Here is a 21,621-nt window from a genome sequence, read left to right as displayed (position 1 = left end):
TAAAGACCCACACAAAATTGCGGCGGTTTTACAACCGCTGCAGTTTTTTTTAAATCAACTAACCAAAATAGCAGCGGTTTTGCAACCGCCGCAAAATCATCAACCTGATTTGCTGCGGTTGTGCCAGCGGTTGTGCCAGCGGTTTCTCAAAACCGCCGCAAAATCAAATCTCCACCCCCTAACAGACGACGCTTGTGGAACCGCTGGAATTTCGTTTTGCGACCGTTAAAAACCGCCGCAAATCCCTGAAAAATCCGCCGCTATTCGGCGTGTCTCTTGTAGTGCAGTCACTCCACCACGCGGACATAACTCAAGACCGACACATATATTCAGCATATAAAGAGACTTCAACTGTTTAGCACCATAGAATCTCCCACCAAAAGAACATGTTAAGAAATAAGGGGCGGGATCTGCATGTGAGATGTGACCTCCCATTCCCTTACCTCCGCATAATAAAATAATAGGTGTCCGAAAGAATAAATAAATCAATTTTGACAATTACATAAAATTACGAGAAATATATATTTACTACAAAATGCTATATAATTATGAATAATATCTAAGCCAATTGTTCATAAGAGTTTTATTAACAAATATTTTAAGGAAAAGCATAGGTACCAACATATTATCTGTTATCTTATTGCCAACAATGATTAGTTATTATATTTTAAACACATATAAAGAGACACATCTAAAAATATATTTATAAAGACATTTTTATTAAAACACAGTTATAAAAAAGACATTTTTATTAGACACATCCACAAAAACATTTCTATTAAACACAATTATAAATAAGAATTAGCAGATGTTGGCAGAAATGATGTTACTAACGTAGCGAAATTGATATTTTAAAGATAATCTTAATCATGCAAAAACAAAAAATTATCAAAAGTTAAATTTTTTTATACATTTAATATTATGAGATCTTTAAAATTTATTTTTTAAAAAACGTTTTATCTATTATTAATAAATATTTTTAGAATATGGATTAACTAAACCCTTCTTTATAGCGTTTTCCTTTTCTGAAAGCTTACAAAAGCGAAGAGCCACAATAGTTTCGTTCCATCCAACTTGCCTGCTAGTAAACTTTTAAATTGGTATTGAACTTTGGGTTTTCAATAAGTTTTCATTATTATAAAATTTTCAAAAATATATATTTTTTTACTTTTCGATCACTTTTAATAAAATTTTTAATAGCTATATTAGATAAATAAATTTTTAACAAAATTTATTATAAGACGAATAAATTCTAAAATGTAAACATTACAAGACAAAGCAATAATTCTCCTTCCGAAAAGATCAATTCGTTTTAAAATTTTTAAAATAATCAATTTTTTTTCAAAAACAAAAGATCTAATTTACTCTTTGTCTGCCCTATCTACATCATAGTATCAACTTGACACTGAAGATATATTAAAAATTTTTGTGTGTATCTAAGACATTTCCGGGGGGACACTGAAGTAAGCAAATCTCATTGATCGTAAACAAAGTGTAGGGATATATTAAATGAAGTATGTCTGAATAAAACATCTAACATTTAAAGTGGAAATTCAAGTGTAGTCGATTTCACGTAAAGTTGATAATTGAAAACCGTTAGATGATTTGACTGATTTAACTAAATTTTTATCTAATGGCTCTCAACTATCAACATCACGTAAAGTCGATTGCACATGAGTTTTCACTAATATTTAAACAACATTTAGAAAGTAAACACGTAAGAAACAAAAACTAGCAGACCAAAATCCGGCACTCGGCGGCAATCCTCTTTTTTGTGTGTTAGAAACTGTTAATTATGAGCTGGATGATCCTGCCCGAAAATAAAAATTAAAAAAAGAAGAAGGGTGATATAATAATGTTAGATAGCTTCGTGCAAATATTCGGGTGTAACTTTTCATGCATTTTTTGTAAAAAAAATAGAATTAAAGTTTTTTCAAGAGACTTCACAGAAAATTAAATCAAGAAAATACAATATTGTAACGTAATAGTAGAAATAAATTTTCTCAATTTTTATTAATTGAAAAATTGTGATTTTTAATTTTTTAATACTTTTTATATATTTTTATTTTATATATAAAATTAATAATAAAATATCACATTTTATTCTTTTTCAATTATTAAAAAAATAGAGAGAATTTATTTTCTAAAACGGTTAGTGCATGAAAATTGATAAATCAAAAAATTATTTTTATTTTTGTCTTCTTTTAAATATATGTAGTAAAAACAATAAATATTGAGGTCGTTATAACAAGGAGATGTTCTCCTCTTCAAGGAGATCATTTAACAATAAGTGCTGTGACCGTTTTACAGTAGTCAATGGAAAATCTTTTTAATTTTGTTCTTCAAATCCTTACTATCATAAGTGTAGTATCGGTTGATATACTCAGAGAGATTTTTTTTTTTTTGCTTGATTTCATCTTATAGAATATTTTTTTTATTATTTTCTTATTTTTGTGAGAATATTTCAGAATAAAATGCTTATTTGCTTTGATGTTTGTTTGTTGAAAATAAAAATTTATCAAAATTTTCTTACAATATTTGGAATATAAAATTAATACACTCAGAACAATTATATCTCAATCAAATCTTTATTATTATCAAATTTGTTAGATGTTTTCTCAACTTAACAAAAATTATAAAACAAATCATGATTTTTTTTTCTCTGTCCGTTTGTATAATAATCTAAAATTTTAATATATATATATATATATATATATATATATATATATATATATATATATATATGAAAAAAAGTTTGGAACCAAACTTAACAAATCAAAATCAGCCAAAATTTTTTATTTTTAACTATATTTAACGAGATGAGCAAAACTTAGTTGTTATCTTTTCACGCGCCTATTTTTTTTACTGCAATATTTTTTTTATTAAAAATAAGAGACTCGAATTCGTAACTTTTTAATTGAGTATGGAGAGATTATGCCATTTGAACTATTATTCATTGGCTTACTGCAATATTTATTCTATATAAAAACATTAATTGCATATATTAAATAGCATGTTATAAATACATAGGTTTATCAATTTACATTTTTATTAATGAATACATATAATTTATATTTATGGTATTTAATTTATATTATAATAACAAAAGCACATTTTTTTATTTTTTATGTCACATTTATATATTCATACACATCATTTTCATAATTAATATATTTTTTTGAATTAATATTATTTAATTTTAAACTATATTTATTATATATTTTAAATTATTTCATATATGCACTAATAAATCATGATTTAAAATATTTTAATATTTTTTAAAGATATTAATTATACATTTAAATCAACGTATAATTTCTTAAATTATCGTCTTTGATAATTAAAAAAATTTGTTTCATTTTTTTTCAAAGTGAAAATGATTTATTCTGATTCACATATATTTTCAAATTTTATTATAATTAAATTTGAAAAAAAAATATCAAATATCTAAATTAATTTATTCCATTGACAAATTTATTCATAACATCCACAAATTTATATACATAACATCCATAATTAAGTAAAATACACATAACATTTAAGATTTTATATTAATAACATCCATAATTTCATACTTATACATTCATAATTTCATACATATAATATTCATAATTAACAAATTTTTATAATTAATATTACCAAATTTTAAATTATGTGTCTTGTTATATATTTCAAATGATCTTATATATACACCAAAGAATCATAATTTTAATATTTTTTATTTACTATTTATATATATGCTTATTTATTGATTTTAATATGACGAGTTAATAATTATTTTTAAAATTTTATTTTTTAATTTTTTGTTTATATTTTTATTTTATTTTATAATAGTCTATAAATAAAATATGAGTTGTGTAACAGAAGTTGTTAAATTCTCTAATTTAATATCCATATTTTTATACGTATAATATTTATAATTTTATATATATTATATCCATAATCAATAAATTAGTGCTAATTTATTATTATTTATTATTTTATTTTGTAAGTCACGAACCGACAATTTTGGACGTTTTTAAATTTTAATAAATAGAAATCGATCAAATTTAAGATTTGTTTTTATAAAATGTATTGAGGTAATTTGAGATTTTTTAAAATTAAAAAATAAAAATTTAAAATTTTTATTTGAGAAAAAAATGATAGAATTATAAATGCATGTAATAATAGTGAGAGAGAAATTTTTAGAATCTGATTCATGTTAAATTTAGAATTAACTTTAGTATAATTAAATAAGAAAAAATAATTAATTATAGAAATAAATTAATTACGTCAATTAAATTAAGAGAATAATCTACACTCTTTTTTAAGCGTAAATATTATTAATTATATATTTTTATTTATTATCTATAATATTTTGGTTACATAGCATTATTCGTATATATATATATATATATTACAAATTATATTATTATCACAAAAATTCTCAAATATATTAATGGCTTGTAATTAATTTCATGATAATTATATATAGTCAATAGTAGTTGGGCATCAAAATGAACTCCTATCTGTAAACATAATGTCTATCTAAAACGAACTAAATTTCGTCATTAAATTTACTTGTTTAGGCAGTAGTTGACTTGAGTAGTTAGATACTTGCGCAACAAGAATTTTATTTCTTAAGCTGGAAATTTTTGTGAAACCTAAAACCTAAATTCATAACATTGTTATGACTTTTCGGAGTTTTCAACTTTTCATTGCGTGTAATTAGATTTTGTTTCCTTCTTTCCTGTTTCAAAAATATTTTTTTGTTTTAAAAAAATAGGTGTAATTCCAGTATTCCATCTTATCGTTTTAAGTCTGATATTTTCATCGCTAGAATTACACGCGTTATCTACCATACCACAGCTCATGTTAGTAGTTTCGAACTTTCTTTAATTAAAAACAAAAAATAAAATTATCCAACGCGGTATTTTTCTTTTCTTTCTCATATATACACCAAGCTTCTTTTCAACGTCCAACCCGTGTTTTCTTTTCTCCAATCTTCAAAAAGAAAAAAAAAATAGAAGCCACCAAAATTGAAAAAAAAAAATACCATTCAGGCATTCACGCCAGGTTCCGAGATATACAATTCAAAAAACGATTCCGATTCACCGAGTTAGGTTATTTTTCTTTTTCATTTTCAATTTTCTCGTTTCCAATTTCTTTTCTGTTATTTCATAGAAGAAATTAGAAGTTATTGGAAAAGGAAAATGGGCAATTGCTTTTGCGTTTCTTTGGATTCGCAACAGATGGAGGTGGAGGTGGAGGTTGAGACGGCAAAGCTGATCGTACACGACGGAAGGTTTCAGGAATTCTCTTACACCGTTAAGGTCTCGTATCTGTTGCAATTGTATCAAGGTTGTTTCGTTTGCAACTCCGACGATATGGAATTTGACGGCGTCATCAGGGCCGTTAGAGAAACCGAGGTTTTAAAACTCGGCCAGCTATATTTCGTGCTTCCGTTGAACCGGTTGAACCGGATATTGAAGCCGGAGGAGATGGCTGCATTGGCGGTAATGGCTGCCTCGGCAATCGCAAAGAGTGGGTTTGGCCATCGCCCGAAACAGGTTGTATTCTTCGCCGGCGATGAAAACGGAAAGAATTGCCGGAAAGTTGCGCCGGATGTTGCGGATTTTGGTGGTACTGGTGGTGGTCAGCCGTTGAAGATGGTAAGGAGAGGAAAAGGTGGCGGTGGTGGTGACCGTCACAGCGACGGTAATAAGGGGAGGAAGTTTGAGACGGCGTTGAGTGTCATACCGGAGTAGGGTAGTAAAAATTTAAAAGTAGTCGCTATAGATTTTTTTTAATTATTTTATTTTTTTTTGTGAATAGTTTAGCGAATATGTACTATATTATTAATTTATTATTATTACTGCATCTTATGTGGTGTCGAGTTGTTTCATTATCATGAATGATAATGAACTAATGATTAATAGAAGCCAATGGAGAAGCCAATGGATTAGTGAAGTTTGAACTCTCATTTCCTTTCCTTTTTTTTTCTTTAGTGCGGTTATTAAATAAATAGAATTTTTCTCATCAAATTTACTTTTTAAAAATTTTAAATTAGTTATATTAATTTTTTTTATTTTTTGTTTATAGTATCAAAATTTATTAATGTGTGATACTATAATATATACTTAAAAATCTTAACTAATTATTAACATAATAAGTTTATAAAATTAGATCAATAAAGTATTTTGTGTTAGAAGCCTAGAATTAGTGAACTATGATCCTTAGTTGAATTTTGGTTGTTGGACTTAAATATTGTATGAGTATAATTGTTGATTTAAGGTATATTTATCTGGTGACTGTTATGATGATGAGGAATGGTATGTTGAATTGAAAAGAAAGCAGGTTTGGACCTGAAAAGGATGGTGAAGTCCGAGTTTTAGAGGAGATACTGTCAAAATTTTATAAAAATTAGAGATTTTGTTTATATGATTATTTAAAAAGATTTAGATTCAAAGGTTATATAATTTGATTTAGAGTTATTAAGAAAATGAGCATGTTTTAAGTTTGATTCATTTAGAAAAGAATGAACTATGTTTTGAATGGGAACTATTGATGGACGGAATGGGAGGTGTGATAATGAAGGATAAGAATTGAACATGATTGACGTATAATGATGAATGAGATGCGATTGAGAATTATGTGGATGTTGATGAATTATAATTGAATTATTTATATGACTTATGAATTTGAATAATCTGAGATACGAGATTCCCTGGATCAAGTGCCGTGGCTTGTCACCACGTGTACCAGGTTGAAAACTCGATACTCTGTTGACCCTACGACGTAAGTGTGACCGGACACTATATAAATTCTCGAGAATGTTACCCCCATTGAGCAATATTGATTATTTGAGAAAAAGCTATGCATAGACTCTTGGGGATACACGTTGGGGGATAGTCTAAGGACAATTCAGACTTGTCGAGTTGGCTGGATAACCGACAGATGAGTCTCATCAACCATAGGACATGCATACATCATACGCATATTACTTGAATTATTTGCTTGTGCTTTAATTGGGTGTGCCTATATTAGAGATGTCAATGGGGCGGGGCGGGGGCGTGGGCGGGGGATGCCTCCCTGCTCCTCGTCCCTGCCCCCAGAATTAATCCCCGTCCCCGCTCCGATCCCCGCCGTGGGGGGATAATTGTCCCCTTCCCCATTTTTCGCGTTCCCCGTATTCCCCGCGGGGCCCCATTCTCCATCCCCTTATATTTAACATTCATATGAAAATTATAGTAAAAAATATCAAAAAAATAAAAAACAAACTAGAAAATACTATTACAAACACACAAACATATCTTATCCAAGATTACAAGTCCACAAATACAACATAGTAAATTATAGTCCATAAAATAAAAACATAAAATACAATTTCCATTTAAAAAAAAATAAGATATAGTCTTTAACATCAAGTGAAAACTGGAGAGAGTTGGGACTGTGGGAGAGAACAGCGTATGGTGCTGTGGGAGTTTTAGAATTTGAACAAAGTGGAGATGGAAGAAAGTTGGGACTGGGAATAGAGAGTAGATGGCGCAGCAAACAACACAGTGAGTAGGGAAGACTGAATAATAGGATTACGATTTTTTAATTAGTGAAATTACTAAAAAACCCCTATGTTAGAAATAAAGTAAAGTTATTCAAGAAATTTCAAACATTCGGGGAATTATCGGGGATAGGGCAGGGATCCCCGCTCGGGTCCCCGCGCCTGTCTTGGGGGAATTTCGCTCCCCATCCCCATCCCCACGGGAAAAATTTCCCACCATCGGGGCCCTATTCGGGGCGGTCTCCGCGGGGATCCCCGCTCCTGGGGATTTTTGACACCCCTAGCCTATATGTACTTGCCATGCTAAATGTGTATTTGTTACCTTTAATAACTGTAACCTTCTTGTGTTTGCCTTATCTGTCTATTTGTCTGTGAAAATGCATGAAGGAGTTGGAGGTGTGGAGGAATGGCAGTATGGGACTTAGATTTAATGTTAAGTTAATTTAGGATTAAATATTTTTAGAAAACTACCTTTTATGGCTTCTGTTTAATACTTTAAGCTCTATAATCTGAGTGTCGGCGTTCTAAGATTGCCTCTGGCATTCCCAGAGCCTTATATATTATATGTGTGGCACCTTTACCATATTGAGAACCTCCGGTTCTCATTCCATACTATGTTGTTATTTTTCAGATGCAGGTCGAGAGGCATCTCGTTAGGCGTCTGGACCCTTGAAACGGAGTGGTTACAGGGTTATTTTGTTATGCTATAATGTGTATATATGTACTTGATTTTCTCTCCGCATAACTTGTTCTTTTGATCCTCCTAAAGGTTTATGGAGAGGCAGGATTGTGTATATGTACTTTTCGATTTTGGATATGTATGTATATATATGTAAATATTCTCCGGCCAGTCTTGACTTCGCAGGTTGAGTTAGGAGCTTGTTATTTTGTCCTTTGGCACTCTATTCCTATTTCTGTTATCTTATGTTTAATAATTATGATTTTCTTAGCACGTAAGTTAACTCGTACCTTGAGCGTTGCGCTTTTACTTCGCGATTTTTGTTTCCTCTTTTCTTCAAGGCTCCTATCATATTATAATTCTTCTATTATTATATGTATTCATTTTATTTTAGATGTCGTAATACCACACCACCTCTGTTTTACGGCTTAAGCGTAAAGCTTAGTGTGGTAGGGTGTTACATACCGCACCATATTGAAACAGCCATGGATAAAGTAGAGCAACTCTCATTAACTCTGTCAAGTGAATTCAAGTGTGAAGAAGAGAGAAAAGGAGGAAACGAAACAAGAGAAGAGAGCAACAAGAAGAAGAAGGATCAACCAACAGAAAAAGAGGAGAAGGAGAAAAAAGAAAGAATCTGATTTTATTTCTCACAAAATTGATTTAGAAGAATCTTAGATTCAATTAGCTGTAATAATATATATATATATATTATTCCGTCCTTATGTTACTGAGGTATAACGGCTCCTTCTGCCTGCAATTGTGCTCTGGTGGAAGAGGTATACGTCGGCTGGGTTGGAACACTGCAGCGAAAACACCTGTAAAAAATATTCTGATACTTAAATAAAAATGTCAATTATAAAAAAATAAGAGAAATAAATTAGAGTGAGTTGTGTGACTTGTTTTACTCCAAGATTACTTATCTGTTTATATAGACGTTTCTGATATGTTTGGTTATAGTTCTATGACTTCCGAAATTACCTCCATGATGACGTTTAGAAGTATTGGTTATGACTTTTGAGATTATCTTCAGGATAACGCTTGAAAGTATTAATTATGATTTTCAAACTTTATTATAGCTCGTCTGGACTTGGTGAGTTTGTTATTATTTAATTGGGTTTCTATCCGAGATATTTGCATATCTTACTTGCCAAAGTATATGTTATGTATCATATATAATTTTTAACTAATGTAACATAATTGATTTGTTGCACTAATTACTAGTTATATAACATACTAATAACCTAACTAATTTTAATTACACTAACTAATTTTTTTTGTCTGATACAGATGCTGCAATATAGAGTCTTTATCATGTACCAAATATTGACTATAACATTGCTCATTAAACAAGATAACGATGAGGTTTGTTTTTCAGTTTTTGTGCTGATTTTTTATTTTTTTTTTCAAAACAAAAATTGTAAAGCAATATATCTCGGCAGATAATTAATGCCTCCATGTGTCATTTCGATATAATAAATAGATGCAGCTGACTTTGCTCATCGCAGTTGCACACACACCAACAAAACTAGTACACTCATTAACATCCCACAATAATGAAACAAAACACTCTCCTCTCCTCTCTGCTTCTACTGGCATCACTCCCCATCCTCCTCCACGTCTCAGCCCAAGCAGCAACCTCCCCACCACCGCCGCTACCACCCGCCGCAACAGAGTTCCTGGCAGCTCACAACGAGGCACGAGCCGCGGTGGGCGTTCAGCCCCTAATCTGGAGCCAGCAGCTGGCTAACGCCACAAGCCGACTCGTCCGGCTCCAGAGGGACAAGATGGGCTGCCAGTTCGCCAACCTGACAGCTGGCAAGTACGGCGCCAACCAGCTGATGACAAGTGGCGGAGCCGTGACTCCCCGCATAGCGGTGGAAGAGTGGGTGAGGCAAAAGCAATATTACAACCACGCCAACAATTCTTGCGTTCCAAATCACAGGTGCGGTGTTTACACGCAGGTAGTGTGGAGGAAATCGATTATGTTGGGGTGCGCTCAAGCCACATGCGTTAAGGAGGATGCTAGCTTGACCATTTGTTTCTATAATCCACCTGGGAATTACTTTGGGGAGAGTCCATACTGATCCATGCTCTATTTCTTAATTGTGATCGTTGCTGAGTGTTTCGTTTAGTGTTAATTAACTAGAATGGTGCTGAGATTGGGCTTTTGAGGGCATTGAACCATTTTGGCATGATGCCATTCCCAGTTTGCTACTAATAATAATGCATCTTGTTTACTAGTTAAGAAAATGAGATCGATCTTCATTTATTTTAATATTTTTATTATTTTCAAGGAGGAGACCGTTTGCATTTGGCCCACGGTTACTGAAATATCAATCAATTATCTCTGATCCAGATTAATGTTTTCCTATTATATTATTTTGGACCTACTCCAGGTCCTCCCAACTATAATTTATTAATTTTCTTTTATAACTGGAAACCCTATTTTTATTAGTCAATAATCAACCAACAACAGAAATTTAAACACTAGCTTTCTTTTTTTTCTTTTTAAGCCAACAATCAAAGACACAAGAGAGGGAGAGGGAGAGAGATGGACACACCTATAATTATTCCACATAGCATGGAAACGCAACGAATTCGATAGAAAGGGACTTTCAGGCCGCAATGCTCAACTTAGGACTTTAACTTTCCATCATAATAAAAATAATAAGGAATATTTATACAATGTGTATAATGGAGGTTTATGGAGTATTAAAAATATAATCATTAGTGTTACTTTTTTCCATTAGCTGAAACTTTTGGGATGAGTGGTATCATGACATGGTATTAGAGCGCTAGATCCAAAAGGTTAAGAATTCGATTTTTGGTGAACTCCAAAATTAGTTTAATTTTTCGAGAGATGTTTATTATCCCTAGTACTGATTATTTTAGATAGTATGAAAAATGTTCATTTTGTACAAATAGTCCATTGCTAAAAATATATTATTAAATTGTTAGACAAAAAAATTGAACTAATAACTAAAAGTAATGATAAAAAATAATAAATTATACTAAATAAATTGAACTAATAACTAAAAATAATGATAAAAAATAATAAATTATACTAAATATATTTCATTTTGTCAGTTGATTTTCTTCCCAACCAATGTGTTAGTTACGGTTTTTTCAGTCTACGTACATAACTTAAGAGAGTCTTAAGAGTAATATTCTATGAAGCCTATACATGACGTCTAAATTTGACACCAAAAAAGATTCCTAACCGTTTTTATTTCAGTTTCAAGATTCGTTTAGTTAAAGTTTTCAACCCATTTTTTAAGATGAAAAAACTAACAAATGACAAAGATAGTAACTTAATTGCACCGACGAAATTTGTACCTGGAGTTCACGTGAACATGTGAATCCCAAGACATTGTATCTTTCACTGTTTCTGATGAGATTTTCTTTGTAAAATTTTGTCAATATTGAACAAGGAAATAAAATCTATTTTTAGTTTTGGGGTCCAAATGACAATCAATTATAGCTCAAGATAATTTATATTGCTCACGGCAGAATCACTTTGATACATTACATATACTACTACCATTACTTACTACCAAAAAAAAAAAAAGAAAATAATACACATTAGTAGTAAGATTTTGCTATTGCAATAATGCAATCTACCCTCTCTACTTTGTACAAAAGAATACATAGACCCAAACAATGTAAACCAAAGCAATCACTTTACCAAATCCTTAGGAATGAGATATCTAAAAGAGAAATTGTGTGGAATCCATTCTATGCTCTTTGGAAAATTTTCCAAGTGACATTTCTTAACACTCTTTCTAAGTGATTCAGGCAGAGACTGTTGGATCATGTCAACTGTACCGGCGGGACACAAGCCGGAGTCCTTGACGAACGACTCAACGAGCTTTGGTAAAAGTATTTTGTGGTCCTTTCGTACCCCAAAAGTGGCGCGAATGTACTCTTCCTTGGCTACTTCTAGTTCTTGAAGCACTCTCTTTGGTGTATATACACGTACCTGTCAAAAATTTTCATTACAAGACAAATGACAAATTAATGTTAGGCAGCCATGTGAAAATGAAAGAGGAGATAGTAATTAGTATTACAGTACGATCATATGTTTGTCAATGCACGTTTTCTTGTTTAGTTTCCACTTTCCACCCGTGAAATTGTTTTGGTTCTATCATATTTATCACATGGAATGGTCCACCTATGTTACCTTTCAGGAAGCATGGTGATTTCTTGCTATATATATTAGTCCATTCTGGTACATAAAATCATTGTATACATGGTAATGAAATTCTTGTAATGTAATATGGTATAGTGAAATGCTAGCATGAAAACAATTTTCACAAATGATTTTTTTTTTTATAATTTGTGTTCAATTTGAGTGCTTATATCTATCTATGAAGCAAGGGTACTTTCTAAAGAAATACCAATGATTGAAATAGCATCAAGATTCGAATAATGTACCGCTGGATCGGAATGGTTTCCGGAGCAGAGTGCAAAGTGTAGAAGAGGTTCAGGATGCTCAATTGCATATGCTTGTTGTCCATTTCCGCCTTTGAATTTGGTTCTTGAAGAAAAGAACATTCGTAGCCACTTCAAGAAGAAGGAAGTTAGAAGATATTGCTCAAAACTTGACAAGTTAAAGAAATAGTAAGATATTGCTCAAAACTTTAGACATGATCCACCTGTCCAGGACGCGACATTCGGCACCCGAGTATAGCACTCTGTATTGTGTCTGCACTAACTGTATGACCTCCAACATTATATGCAGCCTGTAAAGAGCAAGTGGTTGAGCATGTTAGTCAAGGAAAATAGGCCTAAAAAGGCTCATCCTTTAATTAAAATGATTGAATCTGCATCTCAGTTTTCAGTTTATACCTTCAACAAAAGAAAGACTCTCTTCACATTGTTTTGTGGGATACCATAAGCCAAAAATGCCTATTAGAAACCAAACAAGAGGTTTTAACTTTTAACACAATGAATCAAGTGAAAGAAGAGGAGAAATAATAAAAGAAAAAACATGGTTTTCAAGAAACTTGCATGCATCACTAAAGCATTGTGTATGTTGATCCAGAAAGCTAGCTTCTCCTCGTGTTTCAACTTCCCCGGATCGATGTCTTCTAGTCGAGAAATAATTGACCTGAAACAACATAGAGGCATGTCGATTACAATACCAAGAGATTAAAGAATTTCAATAATCTATGTACTTTTCTTATGTGAAACATTTATGATCTTAATCTAAACCTGAAGTTCTGGAGTAAATGTTCTGTATCACCCAATTTGGTATTATCTCTGTAAATCCATGATACCTCAACCATGGTACTGTAAGGTCCACTAAACTCCTTGAGCCCTTCCACATGGAAAGGGTTGTCTAAACGTACATCAAAAGACGAATTGTTCCGGAAACCTGGACTCCACATATCACCATGATCTCCAACAGAAAATGCACTAACTGAAGACAAGGATGAACTTGGTGAGGAAAGGCCAGGATTCGTTGTAGGCGGGTCTGCAAGTTTACAGTATATAGCTGCTATGCACTTCACCATATCCTCAGAAAGCTTGTTAGGTGTATCCGGAATATGATCGGATATTCGCGTGCCAAGATGCTCTGCTAGGCTGATTATATTTGATGAACCATCAACATTTTCGGAATACTGTAAAAAAAAAATCAACAGTCAGAATCCATAAAAGGCAAATAAATACTGAAATAGCTGTAAAGAGAAGTGGACATTGTAGAACTTCTCAATAAAGTACATATAAGAAGTTTTGTCAAAAAGGATCTAATTGCAGGCACTTAAATCCAAAGTATGAACTCAAGTAAAACATTAAAATGAAAATGCAAACCAAACGCACTCTAAAACCTCTCATTATGTGATTTACCTCCATCATGGACAATGGCTGCGAATGACAAGCTCGCAAGGATGCTGTAGGAGACTGTGCTGTTGCGAATGCTGGACAATGGGATAATGAAGAGTGGCAACGATATACACCAGAATCTAAATGCTGTTCTTCTGGCTGACTTACACTATGTTCTTTCTCCGGAGTCTCAACTTTATATCCATTAGTATGTTCTTTTCTAATAGTATCAAGAATATGACTGTTGGATTGAACTGCAGAACATTCTCTTTCGGTTAAGACCTCATGAGGCCTAGAAACTTCAGTGTATCTTGCTCTTGGAGTTGTTATTAGAGGAGACTCTACTCTTTCCTCCTTGGTGGGTGGAGAGACAGAGGGTAACTGCGGATCGAATGCTTTGCGATACAAGGAGAGGAGATGTTGTTCCAAATACACAACTTCCAACTCTAACACTGCAATTTCCTTAATTAATTCTGTGGTTGGCTGAAGTCAAAAAGAAAAAGAAAAGTGGTTAAAATTTGACAAACAAATTCTTAAAGAAGATTTTATTCACAGTGGACTCTTAAGAGAATGCAGCATTCATTGATAGACTGCATAATAATCTTAGAATAGCAGACACAAAGCAGGGTTGAGCCACAAAATTATGCACCTCATGCTAGCATAAATTAGGAGAAACCATATATATGGTTTCAATTTCATTGTCAATGTTCCTCTAGAGTTTTCATGATAGCATACATAAAACAGTCCACTGATTAATGGGGCCAAAAATGTTGACAATAGAAGCAATGCACACACTTGTTGTGCCAAAAGAAGAAGTCCCAACCTTGGGTACTATTGTATCATTGGAACTAGCAAGAGATGATGAAGGTCGGTATCCAAGCGCCTTTTCTAATGTGCTTCGGACCTCAAATTGGTATTGCAGTCTTCTCTCAAGTTGTAGAATCTGCAACAAAGATAATTCCCAAAAAAAAAAAATGTAAAACACAGCTATTACATGAGGCAGAATTATGCAGAACAAAAATAAGGTTGAATTAGAACATGTCAAAAAGGGAATTGTTATGAGCAGTTTCCAGAACTGTATTTGTACCTCTTGCTTCAGAGTAAATTCAGCATCATTTGTAGCTGTTTGTTTTGTCCTAGAATTACAGCATTCTGTGAGGTACCCAGTATCCTGAAATCAGATTAATGCCACACTTCAGCAATGAAATTCTCACTTATAAACTTTGTCCAGAAGAAATTGAACTAAACTACACCAACAATATCTTCACAGGTCATGATTATACAACATTGGATTATGCCAAAATATACATGCATGTCTCACAATGCATTTAAAAGAAGCAGTATCTACAAAAAGAAAAGGCTGAAAGAAAAACAGTGATGACATTTCTTGATGAAATAATAGAGAAATTGGTTATACCAGCTTAATTCTATCTGTGGCCTCAGTGTCTGTACTATCCTCCTCAAACTTTTTATTATCAGGAAAGCTGCCATTACAAAGAGAGAAGAAACGGTTAAGATTAGAATCAGTTTATATCTGGATCTGAACTTTTACTTGGGAGGTGCATTCACGAACTCCCAATTCTCAAAATGGTGTTTGACAATAATAAGAGTGAGAATTTAGAATCTAAAATGGACACCACTTTACTCTCAATGTGAAATTCTCAGTTATGTGAAAACATTTCAGAGCTTGTAGTTCATATGCTGTGTTTACATTCATGAAAATTTTCCACTCAAAAAATGGCTCTTCAATGCAAAATTTTACAAGTGTATAAATATTCCACAGAAGGGGCACCTCTTTGAACGCTTGTGCCTTGAAACCAACCTCAGTTCCATATTTTCTTTAACCCCTTCAAGCTCCATGCCTGAAAATACCATGAAGAAAACAAAAAGTGAGTTATCTCTGTTTCAGACAGAAAAAAAAAAGTGTCCTGTTTTAAAGGAAAGTAATGCAGCAAATGTGCAAAAAAACTCTTTTTTTAAATGGAAAAAAAAAAAGAGAAAGAAAGCAGCATGAGTTAGCATACTACCCAGGAGCTAAACAAGTAAGAACACAGAAAGAGAGGAAGAAAATGATGCAGAAGAAGAAGAAGCAGCACTATTCCAGAATAGGAATAGAAAGTAGAAAGTAGATTCCAAGAATTTCAGGTTAGCCTTGAAAGGGATCATTTACTTTGCTTGCTGTGTATAATAAATAATGAGAGTTTTGACCAATGAGCCCCTGGCTTATGCTAAGGTATAACCTTTTGTGAATGATTGCCTTTTAGATATTGCATTGAAGACATGAAATAAAAGTAGTGTTGCTCGTTGGGGTTGAGGTTCTTGAAGCAGCATTTTCCTTTTTTTTAAGCTAACTGTGTTTTTATTTATAGAACGGTGACTGCTTTGTTGCAAAAGTCAAAACGTCCAAAACAGGACACAGTCTCTCTCTCTCTCTCTGTAAAGTTTCTTGAGAAATGAGAACAGAGATCCAAATTCACTTGAGAGAGAGAGAAGAAAGAAGAAGAAAGGAAGAAAAATAATAAATAGAGGCTGAATTCTGAGTTTGTTACTTTGTTTGCACACTTGTTTATAAATAATATTATTATAAAAACACTAAAAATTAATCACTAAATTAAGTAAGTTTAATTATTCTATTCATCTGTTTCTATAATTTCGTAAAATTTTTAATTAGGTTTTATATTTTTTTAATTGAATTTTTACACTAATTTTTTTTAATTGAGTTCTTACATTTTTTTTTATTTGAGTTTTTACACTAATTTTTTTTAGTTAGATCCTTATATAATTAAGCCAATTACTATTAACAAAAACCTAATCAAAAACCAATTAAAAAGAAAAAAAATAAAAACCTAATTAAAAATTTTGTGAAATTATAGAAATCAACAGAGTAATTAAACTAATTAAATATTATAAAGTCACAAAAAAATATTATATATTTATATATAAATATATATTATTTAATTTATTTTTAATATATATTTTATATTAATAATTAATTTAATAACTAATTTTTTTATATACACGTGTAACATGGTTAAAATTATTACTATTTTTCATGGATGAAGGTTAAGTAAGGTCAAGCTCTCAAGGATAACAGATTGTCCTCTTGGTACAAGTTATCTAGGCTAAGCATTTTAGACTTAGGATTTTTACATAGGAATAAATTGATGGAAAAAATAGAAACAGAGAGATTTCTGACAAAATTTTGTCTCTATTTTTTATATTATTACGTATGTAACTAACTGACATTTTCATGTGAATTCTATAACAAATAATATATATTTGAAACTTCAAAGTATAAATATATATTAGACTTAATTATTCTTATAGTTCTTATATTTTATCAAATTTTTATATTTTAAAAATTTATCATTGAGTTTTTGTATTAGATAAAAAATTTTAATTAGTCTTTTCTGAATTTTTGGTTAAAAAATATAATTCTTTAAAATATTTATTTTTGTGTTTGATTTAAGATAAATTATGAAATATTTTTAAAAAAATATTCTAGAATTATTGAGTTTTTATGAAAAATAGTAACTAATAAAGATCTAAGTATAAATTTTATCTAGTATAAAAATCTTATTATAAATTTTTAAATTATAAAAATTTAATTAAAAATTTGATAAAATTATAAGACTAATAGAATAATTAAAGTTATAGATTATATATACTTTTAATTATACTTCTTTTAGTTGTCTTATATAATTATTTGTTTTATTTATTTATATAGCATTATTGATATTTAACATAATGGGAAAGATTTTGTTGTGTAACATGATAGTAAAATTTAAACGTAGGGTTATTCAGCGGTTTAATATCATGTATTAGAGCAGATAATTAAATTATTTATAATTTAGATGCCATGTTAATTTGTGATAAAATTTAAAAAATGGTGTGTTTTACTAATGAGATAAGCTCAGGTTGGCCTATTATTTTTTTTATTATCTAATAATTAATTTGGTCATTGAGTTTTAAGCATATTTAATTTGATTCGTGAGTTTTATAATTGTGAATTAACTTTATCATCCTGTCATCAATCTAAATAATAGAATTCTTATGTATACATAGTTTATTGTTGTTGTCATAGATTAGTAGCTAGCTCACATACATATCACCAATAATTAAATTTTATCAATCATTAGGTGTATGTATATCAAAATTAGTATAATATATATATTAAAATATAATATATATATATATAATTAATTTTAATATATTTTTATTATTTTAAATAAAGATATTCATAGGTCTAGTTGGTTTAAGTTTGGAAAAATGAAAATCTAACCGATTAAATTTTAATTGATTTAGTAAGTAGATTCAAACTGATTAAATTTGGATTGGATGAGTTCCGATAATTGAATACTTGATTGAAAATAAAATTCAGAAAAAACTTTAAAAAAATAGAAAGAATAAAAAAATATCTAAATACTATAAATAATTAAATATGTAATGATAATAATAGCAATAAAAAAAAATATATGATCGATTTAAATTTAAATAACTATCATAATATAAAAGACTTTAGGATTAAGAGATAAATTTATATATATTATTAAATTTTATTTTATTTTATTAGTATTAAACTAATCGAATAATCAAATTTCACTATTCCAAAATCAATCCTCGAACCAATTAAGATTGGGTCTATAAGCAATATAGTTAGATCGAATCAATTTGAGGCAGATGGTCGAATTAATTGTATCTATATATGAACACTCCTAATTTTAAAATTTGTATACATCTACCATTTTTAAATTTTATATATGTGGGCGAAATTTAATTCATTCAAATGTCAAATTGAGTTTCGTTGACTAGCTATTAAGTTATTAAAATAGCAGTGAATTATAGAGAATGGATCTTCTGAAAAAAAAAATTAATTGTTTAGTAAAATATGATTTGTTACTTTATATTATTTAAGTGAGATAAAAAATATATGAAAAAAGATATTAAATAATAAATAATTACACTTTACCAAACAATTGAAAAAAATAAATTGAGAAAATTCACTTTCCTAATTATATATATTAGTATATTAATGATAGAAAGATCAACTTAATTTATAATTATAAAGTATTTGTTTGGACACTATTAAATCGATAAAAAAGATCTTCTTTTTAATTAAAAATATATTTTTTATCTTTTAGTATGTTTGAAAAATTTTTAATAATAAAAGTAAAAGTACTAAAAAAAATTTTTTTTTGAAAAACTACAATTTAAGAACTTATTTGGACACTATTTTCAAAAAAGATTTCTTTTAAATAATATTTTTTTTGAAAGATTTTTTACAAAAGTAAAAATAATTTTATGTTTGGATATTTCATATAAAAAAATCTTTTTATCTATCAATTATGTTTTGGGTGAAATAAAATAAAAGTACTTTTTGTTCATTTATTATGTGAAAAACATCTTTTTAAAAAAGATTTTAAAATGACGTCCAAACAAGTCCAAAGATCATATATCAAATTGATTATCACATGAAGTTAAGAATCATTTTTTTTTTCAAAAAAAAAAAGTAGAGTAAATTATCAAAATGGTACTCGAAAGATTTTGACACTAACAAAAAGATCCTAAAAGACACAAAAGACAAAGCAATTTTTAAAAAAATTTAAAATTTGACAAAAACACCTAAACTTAAAAAGCATGATGTCATACTGAACGAAAAACACTGATCTAGCAATTGAAGGAGCTTGGTGATGGCGACAGAGAGCTTCAATGACGTTTTCGTCGCGTCCTTTCCTTTCCTCTCTCACTTCTTCATCTCCAAGATCCACCTTCATACCTTCTCGTAACCACAGATTTGCAGTGGAATCACCCGTTTTCGATTGAGATTTTCGTCAATTCCAGATGTCGTGGCTGCTTTCGCCGTCTACTTTCTCAACTTCCGTGGTGATATTCTCATTAATTTTCTTTCTCTCGCTGTCTGTCTTATATAGGTCTTCAACACAATAATGAATAAACGTAAAACATGTTTTCTTATTTTGAACTTAGTGATTTGATTAGGGGCAGTGATTGTGAGTGTTTTTTCTTTAACCTCTTAGAAATACTCATATTTTCATGGTTAAATGGTGATGGATTGTTGATATGTATTTTTAAGAGTTTAGTTTCTTTGTAAATAAAACTACTTTTGGTGTTGATTCATGATTATTTTTTTCTAGAAAAACCATAGTGAATGTTTTCTGAACCTATATTTTGCAATTGAAGGAGTTCGATACTTGTCCTATGAGGTGGTAGAAGAAGTGGTGGCCGTGGCCTTGGTGGTAGAAGAAGTGAGAAAAGAAGGGAAAGAATGCGAAATATCATTAAAGCTTTCTGTTGCTATTATCGTTGCCAAAATGTCATGGAAGTTTTTTGTTGTCATCACTGAAGCTCTTTCAATTATCAAATCAGCATTTTTCATTCAATACGATGTTATACTTTTTATGTTTAAGTGTTTTTGTCAAATTTTAAAATTTTTCAGAGTTATTTGTCTTTTATATTTTTTAAGATTCTTATTATCAACACTAAAATTTTTTGATACCATTTTATTAGTATCATTTTGTTAGTTTATCCAAAATAGTATTATGTTTATGCCTTTTGATTTTTGCAAAACAATAAGAATACAAAAGGAATTATCTTAGTCAACTAATAAAACTTAAGTAAAAGATTTTTGTTGCTATAAAAGCAGTTAAGCATCTCTTTCTACTTTCTAGGGCTACTGTCTGCTGATAATCTGATACATTAAATATTTATAATTTATATTTAATTAATGAATAGGCACAAGAAACCAACTTTAATTAGTCAATGTTATGTATTTTTTATTATAAAATTAATTTTTTAATTCTTAGTTTTTAAAGAAATTAGAATTTATGATTAGAAAATTTATTTAGTGTTTAGAATTTAAATATAATTTTTAAAAATAATTTTTATTTTAGTTAAAAATAAACTACTGTGTGAAATGTTAATTAATAATGCATAATTTTTATGTGATTTAGGTATAATGCACTATCTCTGCTCTCGTTGGGAAGAAAGTGGGAGTTGGTGACTGCCCTTCCACCCTTTGTCTCATTTTGCAGTTGGCATCACTTCTTTATTCATTAAGCTAATTGGTTTGATGTAACATAATCAAGAAAAAATGAGAAATGGTTGATAAAAGTAGATAGCACATAACACATAACAGTTAATTTTTTTTTTTATACACATTCAATTTGACCCATCACTATTTTTTTTTCTTTTCTTGGACTTAGCTTCTAATCTTCAATTATGAAAAATGTGAAATAAATTAGCCCTTTTTTGATGTGCAATTTCAAAACTTAATTCATCTTATATTTTTCCTCCTTAATTGAAGATCAAACTGTCATTTTATTTTAGTTCTAATGGTAAAATTTTATGGATTTTTTTAATTTAAATAAAAAATTTATTTATCCAAATAAATTAAATTACAAAAATTTTACAAGTTTAGACATTTAGTTGCATTTTCCCATGTTGCAACTGTAAAAATGAAATTTACATGATTTTTTTGTTTCTATAATTATAAAAATGAAGCAGAAATAAATAAGATTCTCATTTTCAGTCTCTCAATACATGCGAAATAAAACTAAAA

At 30.0% G+C, this 21,621-nt stretch overlaps 3 protein-coding genes and 1 long non-coding RNA gene across 6 annotated transcripts; 3 read left to right on the top strand and 1 right to left on the bottom strand.

The window, feature by feature from the left end:
- Positions 1 to 4,685: 4,685 nt before the first annotated feature.
- On the top strand, positions 4,686 to 5,949 carry LOC112789179 (uncharacterized). Its single transcript, XM_025830966.3, has one exon. The coding sequence runs from the start codon at positions 5,193 to 5,195 to the stop codon at positions 5,745 to 5,747; it is 555 nt and encodes a 184-aa protein (XP_025686751.1). The 5' UTR covers positions 4,686 to 5,192; the 3' UTR covers positions 5,748 to 5,949.
- A 3,823-nt stretch (positions 5,950 to 9,772) lies between these two features.
- LOC112789172 (STS14 protein) lies at positions 9,773 to 10,303 on the top strand. Its single transcript, XM_025830954.3, has one exon. It carries the CDS (start codon positions 9,773 to 9,775, stop codon positions 10,301 to 10,303), a length of 531 nt encoding a protein of 176 aa, XP_025686739.1.
- Positions 10,304 to 11,697: 1,394 nt separating this feature from the next.
- On the bottom strand, positions 11,698 to 16,597 carry LOC112789154 (uncharacterized). 3 transcript variants are annotated; one of them, XM_025830928.3, is made up of 12 exons: positions 16,286 to 16,597; positions 15,838 to 15,907; positions 15,463 to 15,529; positions 15,133 to 15,216; positions 14,869 to 14,988; positions 14,070 to 14,528; positions 13,434 to 13,843; positions 13,230 to 13,329; positions 13,068 to 13,127; positions 12,875 to 12,961; positions 12,654 to 12,782; positions 11,698 to 12,198 (listed from the first exon to the last, which is right to left on the bottom strand). In XM_025830928.3, the coding sequence occupies exons 1-12, from the start codon at positions 16,374 to 16,376 to the stop codon at positions 11,896 to 11,898; spliced, it is 1,980 nt and encodes a 659-aa protein (XP_025686713.1). In that variant the 5' UTR covers positions 16,377 to 16,597; the 3' UTR covers positions 11,698 to 11,895. The 3 variants fall into 3 exon arrangements, with proteins under 3 accessions (XP_025686713.1, XP_025686728.1, XP_025686720.1); XM_025830943.3 differs by having other exon boundaries at positions 16,216 to 16,531; XM_025830935.3 differs by having other exon boundaries at positions 16,073 to 16,524.
- Positions 16,598 to 19,785: 3,188 nt separating this feature from the next.
- On the top strand, positions 19,786 to 21,322 carry LOC140183874 (uncharacterized). The gene is made up of 2 exons (XR_011880332.1): positions 19,786 to 19,928; positions 20,244 to 21,322. It is a non-coding gene; the product is annotated as an uncharacterized lncRNA (long non-coding RNA).
- Positions 21,323 to 21,621: the final 299 nt, after the last annotated feature.

This window comes from Arachis hypogaea, chromosome 1, assembly GCF_003086295.3.
Source record: "Arachis hypogaea cultivar Tifrunner chromosome 1, arahy.Tifrunner.gnm2.J5K5, whole genome shotgun sequence".
Lineage (NCBI taxonomy): Eukaryota > Viridiplantae > Streptophyta > Magnoliopsida > Fabales > Fabaceae > Arachis > Arachis hypogaea.
Note: the sequence above shows the minus strand (reverse complement) of the source record. Positions and strands in the feature narration are given on the sequence as shown.